At 43.7% G+C, this 19030-nt stretch overlaps 3 protein-coding genes across 3 annotated transcripts; all 3 read left to right on the top strand.

Moving 5' to 3' along the window:
* The first annotated feature begins 10478 nt into the window (after positions 1-10478).
* Positions 10479-12464, top strand: bdkrb2 (bradykinin receptor B2). The gene is made up of 2 exons (XM_047018443.1): positions 10479-10553; positions 11429-12464. The coding sequence occupies exon 2, from the start codon at positions 11436-11438 to the stop codon at positions 12462-12464; it is 1029 nt and encodes a 342-aa protein (XP_046874399.1). The 5' UTR covers positions 10479-10553; positions 11429-11435.
* A 1287-nt stretch (positions 12465-13751) lies between these two features.
* LOC124466528 (B2 bradykinin receptor-like) lies at positions 13752-14813 on the top strand. Its single transcript, XM_047018442.1, has one exon. The coding sequence runs from the start codon at positions 13756-13758 to the stop codon at positions 14794-14796; it is 1041 nt and encodes a 346-aa protein (XP_046874398.1). The 5' UTR covers positions 13752-13755; the 3' UTR covers positions 14797-14813.
* Positions 14814-15350: 537 nt separating this feature from the next.
* bdkrb1 (bradykinin receptor B1) lies at positions 15351-18102 on the top strand. Its single transcript, XM_047018441.1, has 2 exons — positions 15351-15432; positions 15945-18102. The coding sequence occupies exon 2, from the start codon at positions 15948-15950 to the stop codon at positions 17031-17033; it is 1086 nt and encodes a 361-aa protein (XP_046874397.1). The 5' UTR covers positions 15351-15432; positions 15945-15947; the 3' UTR covers positions 17034-18102.
* The last annotated feature ends 928 nt before the right edge of the window (positions 18103-19030 follow it).

Genomic DNA, 19030 nt, shown 5'->3' on the forward strand with positions numbered 1-19030 from the left:
CCTGGTAAATAATAGATCATGCAGGTTAATTGGAGCCCGGGGTCAGATGCATCAGTCAGGTTTCTAGAGAAGGCCTGCTGCAACCCACTCCACCCACCTCCCCCCCCCATACACAACCCCGGAGTCCCCCAGGATGCAACACTCCAGCTCTCTCCTGTCCAATCAAGGCTGACATCTCGGTAGAGAGGTGCTGAATATGCTAATGTATGCCAAGCACCATGGACATGTCTTGTCAAGCTGTCGGTTCAGAGACACTGCAGATTAACTCAGGGGCATTCCCTCAACCCAACATCTCATTGGAGGAGCTGAGTGACACAGACCACCCATTAGCATGTGTACAGAACACATTTATACAATACATTACATAAACATCCCAATATCAGATTCACATTACAGAAACGCCCAACAAAATAATATATTCTTTTTCAACACACATATAGGGTGAGAGAATACATGAATGTATTTATTTCCACATCCCGAACAGCAGAACAGAGTTATTCCATGATAATACATGTGTTCGTGTGTGTGTGTGTGTTGGACGCAGAGTGGGCTGTGACAGTGAAGACTGTGGGAGTGAGGGGGCAGAGTGACAGGCTATCTAAACAGGTAGCCACAATTGCAAGCCCTTTACTAGCTCTTGTTGTCTTGGGATCCCATTGTAACCCACTCTGATAGCAGAAAGACCCAAACTCAGGCAGGCAGACCAAATCAATCTCTCTGCAAATGTTTTCAACTGAGGCACCAGGTACTGTAGTCAGCACTTTAAATGTTTATGCAGGTTGCACATTTCTTGTAGAGTGGGTCCGGTTGTAAGCTCTCTAACACAGGGCTTGATGCATACCTCTTACTGGATCTTCAGCTCATTTGCGGGCCGAGCCCTGGTCTGGGCTGTCAGCCATCCAACAAGCCATTACTGAGAGACATGAGGGATCTCCAGACTCATTAAACGTAGCAGGGCGTCCAATCAGAGGGAGCAGCATTGACCGGCCTCGGTCTCAGGTGACGGGAAAAGGGCAGCAGATAACTTTCTCTTGGCTCACCTGAGACTGCGGATGAAAGACACAAAGCGAACAGTGTACAGTAGAGGTGGAGGAAGCAGGAGTAGATTATTGACTCGCGCTGATATCCTCTCTCGTGCCCGCCCCCCCCTCCCCCAGGGTCAGGGGGAGGAGGGCACATCTAAATCTCATTGCCAATCTCAAATCAACGTCTTTCCCTGTGGAGCTGTCAACATCCGGACAGCTTATTGACCTATCAGCCTCTGTCAGCACCATGACGACGCCTTGACGACCAAGGCGGCAGTGGCTCACCTCTCTCTGCTCACAGAGGAGATACCGGGGGACGAACGAGGGGCTGGAACGTTAGGACAATGTCGTCACTGTGTGTCAGCAGGCGGGAGATTTGTGCGACGTCTACAGTATATCATCTGTACTCCCCGCTGACGTCTGTATGATGAATGTTATTGGAGCTAACTGCTCCGGCGCAATTGTAATAAAGGCTTACTGTCCGAGTGGCTGCCTTTGTGACTGACTGACAACTGTCAGAGACAAGAGGATAGGAGATGTCAGGGGAGGGGAGTGAGGGGAGGAACAGAGAGGAAGGGAGAGAGGGGAGTGAGGAGAAGGATGGAGCTGCTCTTGATTAGGGAAGGAAGAAGAAATAATCTTCCGTTTTGATTCCATGAAAATAGTGGACTATGATTGGGTCCAGCACCTTTGGCCTGTGTGGCTTCCTTCACTAGATCGTTCCATTAAACAATGTTAATCTCATCTACAGCAACAATCTCTGCTACACTTGTTTGCTAATTAATTAATACAATTATAACGTGCAGTATTCATTGCATGCAGTAATGAGTCCCATTTAGTGCTTGGGTCCTCACAGAAGAGTTTGGACTCTTATCTCTTATGGACTGGGCTGAGTACAAGCCAAATTCTCTCTCAAATTAAATGGATTAAAACCCCAAAATATTTTTTATCATACCCAAAATTGAACGTTTTTAACAACCTACTTTGTTTAATTCAATGAATTGATTAATTGATTAAATTAAGGGATTCAAATAATAGATTTGGTAGTTCAAACCCAAATTAAGGTCTAAATCGGATCTTATCATATACAAATTCAATGATGGTTGGTAGAGGGATTTTCTGAGGAGGCTGAGGTGTAAATTTAAATGGATCATTAGCTATGACAAAACGTCATTACGTAAACTATCAAATTGTTGTGATTATTAGGCTCATATATGCAGATAATATAGCCTATAAAGACTGACAACACCTTAGATCATTCGCATCACCAATAAGTGTCAATGTAGACGTGTGATATTGCCTGCGTATCTTAGAAAATTTAAGATAATAAAAAAATCTATGTATGTATTATGGTCATCATTATCAAGGTTTTCTTTAACAAATTCAATGAAGTGGTTTGAATCAAGTGTCTCAAACCACTTGATGATTCCATCCACTTCAAGTGTTAAGAATGCTTGTGAACCCTCTACCACGCATAATGGACTCCCTGTCTGCTGCATCAGACAAGCACAGTCACACAGTCACACAGTCACACAGTCACACAGTCAGACAGTCACACAGTCACACAGTCACACAGTCACACAGTCACACAGTCAGACAAGCATGGCCCCCTTCTCTGCTTGATATTCACACTAATATAGTAATCAACACAGTTATTTATAAAATATGCTTAATATAAGAATCCTGTCAAAGTTGGACAATCTACTCCACTGATGATGCATGTTTTCAATGAGATTCCATTTGGCAATTCATTCTCTGAGTGGGATTAGTAATTGAGAGATAATAAAAATACTGGCCTGTCATAATAAAAACACACCAGGAAAAAGGCAAATGTCAAGGAAGTCAGATCCAATCAATTTCTACATTAAGCACAAACTCACAATATGATAGTGTGCCAGTGCTTGCAAAACAAAGAAAAAGAGAAAGGAAGATTGTGTAAGAAAAGAGAGATTTTCATGTTGCCTAAGGGCACTGCTGTTCCCATCCTTGATATAAGGCACTCGTTGGCAAGGCACCATTACAATCAGTCATTAATAAGAACTCAAGCATTGCCTTTCCCTGGAACATCATGCCTGTACTCTTCCACTACAGATCCCGCAAGCTGGTACAGCACATTACTAAAGTGCTGTCTGTCTCTGACAGCAAGTAAGCAGGGGGAGCTGTTGCTGTCGCTTTCACTGTCGCTGTCTGGCAGTCCCAGTAGTGTTTCAGTCGTGATGGGACTTGATGAAAGAGAGCTGATTTAACCCCACAGCTTGTCATCCAACAGAAAAGGTTGTGACCCCTCCACATGAGCCCAGTGGAGCCTGGCCGAGGTACCCCGGCACCTGGAGGGGCTCTGCAGTCCTGCAATCTTTGTCAAGATTCAGTGTCTTCAGAATAGATAAGGGCCCAGACCACTGACGAGAGGCTGCCACTTCCCACCGGCAGTTCGATTTGCATGAGAGGGCTGTGGCCCTGTCACAATGTAGATTGACATCCATCAATCTCGGCAGCCCAGTGTTCACTGTCAGGCTCCATAGTGGACCTCTTACTAAGCTGCTGGTCAAGGGGGGTGGAAGCCACCGTATGTTTTATACATGAGAGACAGAAACGAAGGGAGACAAGGATTAAATACTAGAAGGTATGCTTCAGTCTTCTGACTTTGTTGATTAATATCTGAAGCTGATGCACTTTCAGGGAGAAGCAGGGGAGATTGATAGTGTCAAATATTGACCATTTTAGCCCCACCATGAAACATCATGAAGTTTGCCAACGAAGCCTGTGTTTTTGTGTTTCAGGCATTTTCTGTTCTGATCTTGTACTTTTGATTCATGACTGGGTAAGTTAATCTTTTTGTGATACTGTAAAAGGCCAAGCCAGGTGCTGTATATGTAATCCCATTTCAGAAGGCACACTGCACACTGTTGGCTCACCTCAGCATTTGGTTCAAATTACATCTTAGATACATCATACTCTGTCAAAACAAACCATACATTAGTGAACCCAGACTAAATCGAATCTGCACCGACAGTTAACCTGATAAGGTGTGTTTGTGTGCAAGAGAGAGGGCAAAAGAAAGAAAAAACTGAATGACAGGCACATGCTTGCTTATATTTATGACACCTCTATTTTGTCCAGAAGAGGGCACTGTAATTATTAACAAAAATGGAATCAAGGAAGCCAAGCAGTACTGTGAACAGCAGTGCCACTAATGATTATTTTGGTTTTCAATATTGTATGTGATAATAGGTCCTTTCACCAGAACATTCTGTCAGAACATATTTGTTTGAGAACTGGTCACCTTCCCAAAACTCTGTCATCTAGTCGTTCAGTCTCTATCAGAAATCCAGAGACTTGCTCCCCAAACCAATTCCAGTTGGACATTTGGGTTAGATACATTTACATTTAGTCATTTAGCAGACGCTCTTATCCAGAGCGACTTACAGTAAGTACAGGGACATTCCCCCGAGGCAAGTAGGGTGAAGTGCCTTGCCTAAGGACACAATGTCATTTGGCACGGCCAGGAATCAAACTAACAACCTTCAGATTACTAGCCTGATTCCCTAACCGCTCAGCCACCCTCGCTGATCTGTTAAGACCAATGCCCAGACTCACCCGCAGGTCACCAGTACCAGGGAAGTACTCTCCAGACTTGTGGAAGGACACCGTCATCACCCTGTCTGTGGTGTAGAAGGCCTCCTCAACCCCGTCACCATGGTGGTTGTTTCGACAAGCATCTCTGTTTACCGATGTGGTTAAAGGTTTCAGTGGGGAAAACACTTGGAAACATCTTTTTCGATTGCAGTTTACATTCTCCGTATGTTAATTGATTCCCAGAATTTGAGTAAGCCTGACAGGATGCAAGTGAAGTGTAAATAACACTTATGATGATGATTTGCCACAGTACGTTCATGTTTTGCCAAGGTGACTAAGTGGTGCACCATGGAGAACAGTCGCCTTCACAGTTTACCTTGCACCCAAAGGCACAGCTCTTGTAAACCCTCCCACACACACAAAAACAGAGCACAAGATAGGGCCATAAACATAAACACACAGTTTTACACCCCAGGGAAAGATTTAAAAGCTGCTCTGCGTGAATATTTGAGGAAATACTAATTTTATAGCTACATTTAACTGGACTCACGCAGGTATGACTCATAACTCTTTGCAAGTAGATGACAGCATGAATTTGGAGGCCGGACTGGTTTCTTTTCAAATCAGTTCATGATTGTGTTGCTTTGTGTGTGATAAGAAAGAGGACTGCTAAGTGTTTTCATCTCATGGTGATTCAGTGAACATTTTCAAAAGAAATCAAGTTTTTTATGACTCCTCAAACAGACTCAATCTGCTCATGTTATTCCCCCAGCCCTCATCATTTTCTCCCTGTCTTGCATTGCCTTCTTTCTTTATTTTATTATTTTCACCCTCTCCCTTGATGTTTGTATTTGTAGTGGTGGTCAGCAGTTGTGAGCCAGGGATGGAATCCCAGATAAACATCTTTAACAGAGGATAGTAATCTAGTTATGGTGTTGGTGTGGGTTCTGTTCCACATCTATTAGTGGCCACAGTCTCTCAGATGGGAGGCCCCATAGTTCCCCTTAGTTTCAGACGATGGGCCTGGAAGGGGGAACCATGGAGGTTATGTAAAACAGAATGGAACATATGTAGGAGACGGGAAGAGTCACCATGGCGCCCAGGCGGAATGTTGTGTTCCACGACCACACCCTGAACTCTGAACCACAGTCTGACAGAAGAGGCTCTGAATGAAAGTCCCAGATACTTCTCTGATACTTATGTTCTTCTTTGAGAGGTTCATGACCTTACTGTTGGTTTAGGTCATGGCATAGTAGTGTAATACTACTCATTTGATAGGTCTTTGGGTCTTGTTTACTCAAGTTGATTTGTAAAGGTTCATTTATGTTAATGAGACCTCATGGTTTTAATTACTGTAAATTCTGACGATAACACACTTGTATTTATCATGAACACTACAACACAGCATAAACAACTGCAAGCTTTATCTTCTCCAAGGCTCAAGGGCATTTCCTAGCATTGTTATGAGTAAGCTAAGGGAGTTAACTAGATTAATTGAGTTGTGAAAGCAGGAAAGCTTCATAGGTTTCTTTCAAAGCCCAAAGAGAAACGTTTGGCAATGTCATTTGTTGTCTTAAAAGAGCTTCATATAGATCCCCTGTCCCTGCCATATACTACAATGTCTGTTTGTGGCACACTCTAGTGCAATGTCCATTGGCCGTTGGCTCCATCAACATATCAGCAGTTCAACATGGTGGCGAACCCTTTAATAAATGTATTTATTTCTCGGTAACCCCTCATCCAAACATATTGTCCTATGTCCTATGGTCCTGAATAATACACCTGGTGAATTTCAACTTCATACAATGCCAGGTTCTCGAGATGATCACAGACAGATACAATACATAGACACACACAGAAACACACAGATCCCTGTCTATGAAGTTAAATGTACCATTAGATTCCTCTGTTGTTCTCATAAACAGATGGTCATCAACAGGAACAGAAAACATAATTACTAATATCTATTCAGCCTTTTCCAATACCCTGCGGCTTTTGGAGAGCTACTTTTCCTGCCACAAAATAATCAAGTTTGTGAAGAATTGACTGACGCAAAGTTGCCTGAGGTTCTCACACACAGAACCAGTGCAATTTCCAGCTTCTGAAAAGACTGACTCAAGAAAACAGAGAAGTAATGGAGATCTTGTTTGTCTTGGCAGGTAGGAAGACCGGGTATAATTGATATCCTAGACATGTATGCATGGGTTGGTTCTAATATGATGAACTAGTTGAGCATTGTTGTGAGGTGTAAGATAATCACAGATCAAACTGATTCTCCTCCTATGTGATCTAATGTGTCAGACACTCAGGTGTTGTGTGTAAAGTCTATGGATACATTGTCTGTTATCATTCATGAATTGCAAGACCTGTTGGGCAGCATAGTATTCTAGTTATTTAGTTGTAAAAAAAATTGCAATCAAAACAAATCTTACTGTAACGTCTCTTAATTGTAAGCCTCTCCTTTATTCTTGTGCCAACCCCCCCACTAGTTACAACTCACTATCACAAATCACACTATCACATGTGTTAGAATTTGGTTTCCATGTGGACATATTAAGGATGGAACAAAACCCTATTGGAGACTGCTTCTGGCTTATCTCAGTCACTCAGCAGGAAAGGATTCCAAGGATTCCAATGCCTCGCACCCGTTACCATTGCTCCCTGGCTGAATGACTGGCAGGACGCTAGGTCCTGGCCTTCCACGTGGTGTAAAATAAAATATGATTCATCAGACCAGTGATGCTAATGCTCACATCACAACTGGAGCCGACAGTCCTCGTTGTAGGCACTTTCAGCAGTGGACAGGTGTCAGCAGGGGCACCCTGTCTGGTCTGCGGCTACGCAGACCCATAAGCAACAACAGAGCACTGTGTTCGGACACCTTTCTATCAGAACCAGCATGAACCCTTTCATCAATTTGAGCTACAGTAGCTCATCTGTTGGATCGGATCACATGGGCCAGGGAACACAGGAACACAGGAACAAAGGAACACAGAAACACACACTAACACTCCCCAAGAGACAGTGTTGGAGATGCTCTGACCCAGTCGCTCAAATCTGTCCAAACTTGTACTGTATATAAGCACCTCTGTTAAATGATTTTCAGAAACCATAATGTTGGTTACACGTGATTGCATTACATTTAGCTAAGATAATTGTCATACAGATACAAATGACATAAACTGTGTAAAAACCTGCTCATATAAAGATGTGATTTCACAGAAATATTTGCATTTCATTACATCTACCAAGAGGCAAAGCTATGAGTTCTTGGTGGAAAGAATAACAAAAGAAAATACTGATAACTGATAACCATTGATGCAATTGCCCTGTTTTTTGACACAACCTTATTCATAAGACTGATGTGATTTCCCAAATATTATTATTTAGCAGACTTGTTGGAAATGTCATACTGTTCAAGCTTATTTTGTCAGTTGAGTAGCTTCTGTTCAGTTTAGTAGCTCTGTTCACAAAGGAACTTGCCATTGTCCAAAGGAACTCGACTGCTTAGCATGTGTAGTGCTGGGCAAAGCGATAATAGTTTTCATCGTGCCTATGGAGTAACCCCATAACCCTTTAGGAATTGCATAATGTTAACTGAGTTGCAAATGTAAACATTTACAAAGCTACCTGTCCCATTGGAGTGCATTGTGTGGGATTTTTTCTCTGAGAGATTATGTTGTGTATCATTCTGACTCCTGATGGTTTGATGTGGCCCAGAGGAGAGACGAAAGGTCAGCTCTGGACACCAGATGGGACCATCGTTGGAGGGTAACTGAGCCATCACTTCTACCTTCACACCCTGCCACACCACCTGCTCAACCATCTATCTCAGGGGACATCTGAGCATGCAGTGTCCCCATTTGTTGCAATAAACTCATTTTCAGAGGAAGAAGAAATGGTAAATGGAGGAAACTGTTGCCCTTTCCGGACCAAGGAGCCTGGAGTGACATAGATTTGTTATTAGATCATAAGGTGAGAGGCCGGTTTGTTAGGCATTTGATTGTACTGTGTGTGTGTCCTGTCACAAGATGGCCAAAAAAGAATAAGGTGGCGCCATGATCCATAGTGCTTTAGGAGTCTATGCTCTAGGCACCATTCAGCATCTATATGGCACTCTCCTTTAAGTATCAACAAGACGTCAACGACCACTTTTCCTATGTGGCTGATCTTCCTTTGCATTTAAGAACAGTACCAGCAGTACTGGCTAATTGCTGGGTGCATTTGCACTAAGTGCAGTAGGATTATTGACCAAAAAAAACTCCTAATGCTCTTCCAGTAACTCCAGTCTTAAACTAACTCATGGTCATCGTATATGTAGCACAGCAACAATGCAAAATAAAACCACATCCACATCAAAAAGCACTTACTGCTGACCATTACTAAAGGTTATGTTAATGATATTAAAGGTCTATACCAACCCTTTGAGTGATTCTAACCAAATTAAGGCCATGCAGTTACCAATTACTGTTTCAAATTGATGCAAACTGACAACGTTTTTTCTTCTATAACCAGTTGATGATCACCCTATCTTTCTCTGGCGGCACTTTAGCTGTGTTGGACCCCTAAAAGGCCTTACAGTAAACACACATTTTGTGCATGTAAAAGAGACCTCGGGGACTTCCCCTGACATTAATTAGAACCATATATTAAAAAACACGTCAGGATATAATTCTGAGGGTTAAACACAAGTTGTGTAGCCTGAGGTTGTCATACTCATAATTCTGGTCAAAATATTAGTCTGATAACGCTCCGTTTGGCTCTGAGTATGGGGTTTGTTTGAACTGAACCCGGAAAACAAATGCCTCTTCGCTCAATTGGATAGACCTACAACCAATCAGAGCAACGTAGTATGTTGTTTGTTGAAAACAAATTCAACCCAAGCGCTCTTTGGCGACGTGGTTGATAACGTTACTGTTGATCATCTGTCCATCATCGTATAAAGTCCGCCCTGACAATTTGATTGGTCCAAACAGCTCTTGTTCGGATATAGTTTTTCCCCAACCGAGCTACCCCAGACCCAACTTCCCGACCAAATTATTTTGTGGGCGGGGATAAGTTTGGCTGGCACCCAGGCTACAAGTTGTGGTCACCCTCAATATGTAATCAGTTCATAAAATAAGGGAATATGAAGTATTGGCTTTGACACTGCCAAATTACTGTACATGATATGGCTGTGAATGAAACATCTGCTGATGTAGTCCTACAAGCAGTTGGAGGAGAGCAATGATATGTTGAATGAAACTAAATGAACAACTCTTCCATTTCCATGAACTCCACCCTTTAAAACCATGTTTGAGTATTTTTGTGAAGATTTACAGACATTTTTTGTCAAAATCGGTAATTCCCTTGTTACTATTTATAGACTATTTACTGTAATAAACTCAAAACTGAAATCCTGTCTGAAATCCACAGGACAGGAAGGAAGCCACACAGGAAGGAAGCCACACAGGAAGGGGTCACTTTTACTTAGCATCCTGTCCAGGAGATCAAATCATATGCTAAACAGGTGATGGGTGAAAGAGTTACAGGGTTACATTGCCTGAGACTGCGACGTCTAATTCTGTACAGGCACTATCTTCAACAACAATCTGTCTTCGGTGGCATCAAATGCAGGATGGAAAGTGCCAGAGACTGACAGAATAAAAAAGTCAGGGGCAAGATAATTCAATTTTAGACAAAAACACAAAACATTTCAGACTTTTTCATTTTTCATTCTGAAATGTTCAAATAGAATTTAGGATATTACACAAGTTAGAAGAAAAGATGAAATAAATAAAGAAGGTGCAGGACTGTGTGAGTGACATCACATCGATCTCAGGTTCCTTCTCCTTTAAGAGAGCGAGTCTGTGCCGGGCTCAGAGTAGAAAACACAGCAGCAAAAGAAGTCTGGATTAGGCTGTCTGCACATCTGGATTTCTGCTCAACAGTGACACTGTTCAGCACCTCAAGGTTTGTAGCTACGATTTTATTTTTTCACAAAGGGTACATTGGTCACAATAAGTGGTAGTTTTTTTGTTGTTGACAAAATTGTCATATGGAGGTTACCCATTTGTTTGTATTGTTTATTTTTTATCTTGTTGAGTTTATGTCAAACATTTATAAGGTACATTACAACTTGATGGTTTTTATCAAGTTTTCTGAGGGTGAATCAGGAAGGCTGACAGATAGAATACTCTACCAACAGACATGGACCAACTGGACAACTATTAGCACATGCTTGACAGCACGTAAACAGACACACAATCTAATCACTTTCTGCAATGTCCTTCTGATTGCGTTTTGTTGTGTATTACAATGCATAAATTAAGTAGTATATATTTTGGGTATATTAAAAACATTCCATGTGCAGATTCAACAGAATTTTGAATGTTTTCATCATGGCAAAAATAATGTTGTATTACCCTAGTTCAGTGGTCTTCAACCCTGGACTGTCCGGTAAAATGATGAATGGAGTGATATCAAGCTCTGAAGCCCGATCCATTCATTTGAATCTGGTGTGAAGCAGGGACACATCTGAAACATACAGGAAAGTGGGCCCTGAGGACCAGGATTTAATACTACTGCCTTAGTTTCAAAATGTTTCTAATAGTACTACCTGATGGGATAACCGTTGATGAGAGGGTTCACAGTTGTCTACAGTTGCAGAGTGCATGCAAGAGAAAATGGTGCAATTTAAAAAGTATGCAAAATGTTTACACTGAAATAGATCCTTTTACTCCATGAGCCACTCCATGAGAACTCCATGTGCCAACACAAATATTTCTTATCAAATTGTCTTATTTCAAGCCAGCAGAGTAAAAGTCCCAAAATGTGTGTTCCTACAGCCTGCCAATGGACATCAACACTACAGACTTTACTCCTGTCAACCACACCAACACTAGTGACTGCCCCTACACTGAAGGTTGGGAATGGATCCGGACCATGCAGCCCGCTTACATCCTGTCAATCAGCGTGCTGGGAATCCTGGGAAATGTATTTGTCTTGCTTGTGTTCTGCCTACACAAGAAGGCCTGCACCGTGGCTGAGATCTACCTGAGCAATCTTGCAGCTGCTGACCTCCTGCTGGTCTCCTGTCTGCCCTTCTGGGCCGTCAATGTGGCCAACGACTTCAACTGGCCCTTCGGAAAACTGCTCTGTCGCTTGGTAAACCTGGGCATCAAGATCAACACCTACTGCAGTATCTACTTCCTGGTTCTGGTTAGCGCTGACCGCTACGTGGCGCTGGTCCACACTATGTCCCATGGCAGAATGCGTCGGCCCTTTTATGCTAAGCTGGGCTGTTTTTTGGTCTGGGGTTTGGGCCTGTTTCTGGCGTCCCCAACATTCATCTTCAGGGCTGTCAAGTACTTCCCAGAGTGGGGGGTGAATGCGTGTTACCTTGAGTACCCCAAGCATACAGAGCTAGCGTTTGAATTGCTGCTTGTAGTCTTTGGGTTTATAGTCCCCGTGTCAATCATCTCTTACTGCACGATTCAGATCATCCAGGCTTTGAAAAGCCAGGCTATGCAAAGGTTCAACGCCGAGAACACTGAGAGGAAGGCGACTCTACTGGTTCTGACAGTGCTGCTGGCTTTCCTGTTCTGCTGGGTGCCCTTCCACGTGGTCACCGCCCTGGACCTGCTCGTCCGGCATCATGTGCTGGAGGGCTGCGAGCTCAGCTCCATCCTGGAAATCTGTAACCAGATCTTCACTTACCTGGCCTTCTTCAACAGCGTGCTGAACCCCATCCTCTACGTCATCGTGGGAAAGAACTTCAGGAAGAAAGTGAAGGAGCTGTTTGAGCAGATGTCGCTGAAGAGGAAGATGGTTACTGGGTCCACACGGTCACAGCTTTCAGCCACTCTGAAAACCCTGACATGAGCCTGAGAGTGCGCCATAGACACAACATAGACAAAAACATACGTGAACCAGCTTTATAAATACTTTTGTTTTTTTACTAGTTTGAAAAGCGAGAATACATTTGTCTCCTTTTCAAAGTATTTAGTAAGCCAGGAATTATTAGGTAAGATAGTGTATAGAATCTACAATCTTAAAATGCTGTCTGATAGCTATAGATACACAGCTACACATCTGTAGAGCATCTGTTCTAAAGATTACAGCTAACCCACCTCTCTCTTATTATTTCTGTCAATTGCAAGCCTAAATGAGACACAAACTGTTGCCTTCAGAATACATACTTTTGTAAACTTTGATAATTTGCAACATCCTTTCGATCACATGACTCTTTCACTCATACTATTTTCTAATCATATACAATTTGCATAAATCATGAAATCTTTGTACATGTAGTATATCACAGCTTTGCATTACTGCATGTGACTCAGAATTGTCTTTTTAGAGACGTTCTAAAGTGAGACAGATTTGTTTCCAGTGTTTGTGACGTTTCTATGGCTAGATTAGATAATATGACACAGTATTTTTGTGGTTCTTTGTCTGGCCTGTGTGTAACACTTTCCAATCCCAGTTTTACAGGCTAGACATTTAGTCAGAGCTGACTGGTCTGTGTATCCCTTCCTTGTCCCCAAAACTACAGCTCGCCCTGCCAAACAGGAAATCAACTTTAGAAGCCTGTTTTTACATTCTGAGGGGGCAGACATTTGAGTAAATACGAAGGGAGAGAGCAAGGGGGGAGTAAGAAAGACATTAAGAGCCACACCCAGAGTGAAGACCTTGTCGAAAAGAAATGTTACTTCACCACAGTGGAGACTTGGTCATGGCAGACGAGAGACTTTATGAGGGAGTTACAAAGGTCATGTGTTAAAGTAAGCATACAGTTAGTGCAGAGATTGGCCATCTGTTGCTAAGTATAGTAGTTTATGAAATAAGCTGAGGTGCTCTCCAGTGGCGACAGCACGTACATGGTCTGTGTGCTATGATAAAAGCATCAGTCCTCTCGTACCATCCATTAAAATCCATTATTCTGTTTTTCTTTGAATTTCCATCGACACACTAACGTCGCTGCACACTATTCTCACTCTGTTGACTTACTTAAGAGGTTTTTTCATCCATTACACGTCTGTGACAACTAGTGACGCTAGCGGAGGTTCATTTAGAAAAACACGTGGGCACCCACACACACACACGCAGAGTCAACCGTCTCTTAGTCTCATCACCTCTCAGGGTGACCGCAGTTTGAACAGGCAGGCATCTCATGGAGGTCTTCGATGTTCCAGAAGAGGAGTGCAACCACACAGACTCCTGGGAGTGGGTCTACACCATGCAGCCGGCCTACATGTCGTTAATCTGTGTTCTCGGTGTGAGCGGCAACATCTTCGTCCTGCTGGTCTTCTGTCTCCAGCGGAGGTCTGGCACTGTGGCTGACATATACCTGGGAAACCTGGCTGCCGCAGACCTCTTCATGGTGGCTTGCCTGCCTTTCTGGGTGGCCACTGTTGTCAGGCACTTCAACTGGGCCTTCGGGGAACCACTCTGCCAGCTGGTCAACCTGATCATCGGGATGAACTACTACTGCAGTGTGCTGTTCCTCACCCTGGTCAGTGTGGACCGGTACTTGGCGCTGGCCCGACCGTTGGGACAGTGTTGTCTCAGAGGTCCGGGCTGGGCCAGGGCTGTGTGCCTGGGAGTGTGGGTGGTCGGAGCTCTGCTGAGCCTCCCGGCCCTGCTCTTTCGCTCAGTCCGATTCTTCCCTGACCTGGGCGTGGAGGGGTGTTACATGGCGTACCCCCACATCGGCTGGAGGCTGCGCTACAACTTGACGGTCAACCTGCTGGGGTTCCTTCTCCCTGTCCCTGTGGTGTCCTTTTGCAGCTTCCACATCCTGAAGGTCCTTCAGAACAGCCAGGAGATGAGGAGAGCCAGCAGGCCCAGGGGGCGGGAAAAGAGGTGGGCGGAGAGGAAGGCGGCCCACCTGGTTCTCATTGTGCTTGGGGTCTTTGTCCTCTGCTGGCTGCCTTACCAGGTGGTCATCTTTTTGGACACCCTGCACTATTACAAGTTCATCTCTGGCTGTGGGTGGACCCATGTGCTAGACATCAGCACCCAGCTGTCTACTTACCTCGGATACAGCAACAGCTCTCTGAACCCTTTCCTCTATGTGATCGTTGGGAAACACTTCAGGCAGAATGCGAAGACAGTGTTGAAACAGATGCTGTGCGGTGGGACAGGGAGGATGTCCAGCCACAACGCAAATGTCAACTCAACCACTAGATACACAGATTCCACCAAGGTATGATACCAGAAATGGCTGTGTGGTTAGGTATTCTGGGGAACCCATATTACTGTGACAGCTCCATTATTTGAGTAAGGATATTTGTACGTGGTTTTTGCCTAATAAAACCATGTGAATGATTGTTTTGCTTCAAAATCTATGTGCATCATTATTGAATGATATTCGTTTTTCGTTTAATTCAACCTAAATAAATCATAACTTGCTTCTGACCTTTAAAGCATGCTTGTATGTAGGCATTTACCTTTACCATTATGATGTACTGTTATTTGTGTGCTGATATCCTCTATTTGGCCCAACCTATGACATCGGAAAATAACTTATCTTGTATATTCAAGAATAAACAGTCACAGTGATGAAATAAATGTTTTTCTTTTACTCGAGTATTCCACTGGAACATCAGCGACAGGGAGCTGTGAGTTGGGGGTTGTTCTTTAACACGTTTAGACACATAAACGTCTTGGAAGGCAAGGCGTGGAGGAATGCTCTTCTGTATACATTTTTTCGCCGTGGTGGAGACGTCCCCACTCCCTTGACCGAAGCCTCCAGAACAACAACGCTGAAGGCTCTGTTGTGTTGTGGGACACCGTCCGGGCTGCATCTTTTGCTCCATACAAACAGATTTTGTCGCACCAGCTTGAGGTAAGATTTGTGTGGACTGAAGTTGTGATGATAAATAAGGATGGGATTTGACAGGGATCCAAAAATGGAAAAGAAGAGGTGTAGAAAGGAATAGGATAGAGAAGTACTGCTGGTCCCAGAGGGGACGTGGTGATACTTTTTGGAACTGATGTTTCTGAGATGGAGTACACAAATCTTGACAAATAATCTTGCCTTGTGTTCTTGTTAGGCATGCCTGTGTCTTCGTTTGGTAGCTTGTGCTATGACGCAGAAACTACCCTTTGGAAGAAAAATAAAATTCCTTCTTCACTGGAAACAATTATCTCTGCCTTTGTCTATCTATAGCCAACTGCCTGTTTCTGATTTCTCAATGAATCATTGCTATAAATGTAAATCATGTATTTATGTATGTTTTATTACTATTATTATTATTATTATATTATTATATTATATTACATACTATTTTAAATATTATGTATTTTTTGGCCATGCTTGTTACTACTACTTACAGCTTTTCAAATGGCACCTCACAGATCATGGAGTCTTTGGGGCTTGTACACACAGCCAAGACCCTGTTTGAGAACTCCAGCGCTCTTCCTCCGCCCACCACCACTGAGACCTTCTTGACTCCAGAATGGGACCTGATCTATGCCATCATTCCCCCCTACCTTTTTATTCTGAGTGTGATGGGATTCCTGGGTAACTCCTTTGTGTTGTTGATCTTCCTGCTCCATAGAGGGCGCTGGACTGTCCCTGAGATCTATCTGGGGAACCTAGCCCTGGCTGACCTCCTCCTCTTGGCCAGCCTGCCCTTCTGGGGTGTGACTATGCTCTTCCAGCACAACTGGCCTTTCGGCTCCTTTCTCTGCAAGGCTGTCAACCTCTCTGTCGTTGTCAACTTCTACACCAGTATGTACATGCTGGCCATGGTGAGTGTGGACCGCTATCTGGCCCTGGTGAAGACCATGCAGGCCAAGTGGCTGAGGAGGACACGCTACGCAAAGGCGGTCTGCCTGGGGCTCTGGGTGTTTGGAGTTCTGATGGGCGTGCCCACCATAGTTCACAGGAAGGTTGTGCCGTGGAGTCAGACTGAGGACTTCAAGGCTTGCCAATTGGACTACCCTGCCCATTCCTGGAAACTGGCCCAACAGCTCCTATTGAATGTGGTGGGCTTTGTTCTACCTGTTCTGGTGATTGTCTTTTGCAACTTGAACATAGTCAGGACCTTGAATAAGAGGAGGGAGTGTGTTTACACGCCGGACGCCACTGACAGGAAGGCCACGGTTCTGGTGCATGCTGTGACGATCCTCTTCCTCCTTTGCTGGGTGCCCTTCCAGTTCTTCACGTTCCTGGATTCACTCTGCGACATGGGGCTCCTGGATGAAGAGGCGTGGGTCCTCACTCTGGACATTGGCAACCAGTTCTCCACATACCTGGCGTTCCTCAACAGCGGCCTGAACCCTGTGCTGTATGTCTTTTCCGGGCAGTACTTTAGGAGGAAAGTTAGCGCCATCTACAGGACCAGACAGCAACGCAGGGGATCGGACATGACTGCGCAGCAACGCTCAGTCATTTCTACCTATCTTCACAAAACAGAGCAAATCAAACCTGCAAGGATGTAGATACCATCCCCTGACCTCTTCACTCAGGGTTTATGGAGAAGCACAGACGAAAGAATGTAAGAGAAAACATAGTGTTAGCAAAACAATAGATATTAAATTACTGTTTTATGCCAGATTGTTGAAAAGAATGTAATTGTTCAATCTTGTCTGGTCCAGATCATGAGGCTTGTGTGTTGATCTCAGATGTATTTGAAGAACTCTTTGCTGAAATGATTTGAAGTTACTTTTGGTAAACTTCTCTTGTTGAAGGAATCAAGGGGACAACAGCCAGTGTTATTCGTTTAAGTGACTGCCAGTGTGTGTGTGCATGTGTATGCGTGTGTGAGTGTGCATGTGATTTGTGACTGCTTTCCATATTGTAGGCTGTCCAAGCGATTCCACACGACCACCCACATATATTATTTGCATGTGTAAGTCATCTGCTTTTGTATATCTACTTGTAAATCCTGCCAGTATAGTAAGTCATAATTCTCAAGCAAAAGACATAGCACACAGGGAAGTGATTTGTGGTAAACATGATTCCATTTATAATATCGACTGGATAGGATCGACTGTTGCAAAACATCCCAACTTTTTCACATTAGAGTAAGCTCACCCTTGTTCTACAGTTATGTAAGAATATGTTTTTCGAAATGTTTAGCTTTCCTAGAACCTTCCCGCCAACCCTTCACTATACAGACTCCAAGACTCCCAGCACAGTTCTCCAGTACAGATGAGAAAGAATCCATGACAGTCTACAGGATCATGTGTTTATCACATGCTTCAAGGTGCTTCGCTCAACTGTTCCATCCCTGACTCCTGAGCAAGTCCAGAATCTGAAGACAGAGCAAAAGCATTCCAGCCACTCACAGTTTGGGTTCTTTGGGTTAGGAACACCATATAGGGTGTCTTTCTGTGTGATGAGATGAATGGTAAAAGTGTTTCACTGTAAATAAACAATTTACTTATGGACCTGTACTTTCAAACCATTCTGCACAGGACAACATGCAAGCCGTACCCGAGAAGTAAGGTGTCTGCTAGTGTGCGTGTGTGTGTGTGTGAGTGGGCTTGTGTATAATTAGGCAACTAATTAAATATTTGCTTGACAAAAACAAAAACACACAAGTGGGAGTTTGATCCTTACAACAAGTTTGCAGGTATGGACTCAGTAGGGTGATGCAGGGGATTATATGTCTTGTGTTGAGAGCAGTCACACAATTAGGCTTGTGCATGACCTGAGTTGATTTCCAATTCCTATTTCCAGCTGTCCAAATCTAATAACGTGGACTATTCAGCATCATTAGCGAGACTGGACCAACCTCACCAACTCTGTTTTGGACTGCTCTAATCTTGTTTACAGTGTATGAAGCCATCGCTTCTTGAGGTTTGTTATGTCTATTGCACGCAGAATAAATACAATTAACAGGCTTTACAAAACTCTAAAAGGAGGGATGCAAGTCATATCAGGGCAGTAGGTTGCAGTGATAAATCATTTGACTGAAAATCAAGAGTTCATAGGTTCAAATCCCTCTTTGTCGGACACTTAGCATAAAATCATCTGCTAAATAAACGCATCATTACAGTAACTCTTCCTTAATATGAATCTAAATGATGCCAGAATCCTTTTTCCATCAACAACAAAGCCCCAGAGCGATGGCCAGATAAATGGAATCCCTCTGTTGTTTAGAAACATCCAGAATTTTCAGAAAGAAAGAAAAAAGAAACGCTGTGATATTTGGAAGGTTATCATGTTTATCTTTTGCGACTTTTGACCCAGCCTGTCTGAGAAGCATGCGTCTGGCCGTCTGCTGCTGTGAAAACAGCCGTCAGAGACGCCCGTCCAAACCCCGTCTGTTTCTCTCACGCCCATCGAGCTGTGGTAAAGGTCTCCGTGTTGCAATTTGTCTGATCAAATGTTGACAGAGAGGAGCCGGGGGGTGCTGGGTGATGCAGTGGGTCTGCTTGGTGTTTGTCTTCCATGCCCTGCACATTGTTTATCCTTGATCTCACAACCATCA

The sequence above is a fragment of the Hypomesus transpacificus genome, chromosome 3 (assembly GCF_021917145.1).
Source record: "Hypomesus transpacificus isolate Combined female chromosome 3, fHypTra1, whole genome shotgun sequence".
In the NCBI taxonomy this organism is placed as follows: Eukaryota; Metazoa; Chordata; class Actinopteri; order Osmeriformes; family Osmeridae; genus Hypomesus; species Hypomesus transpacificus.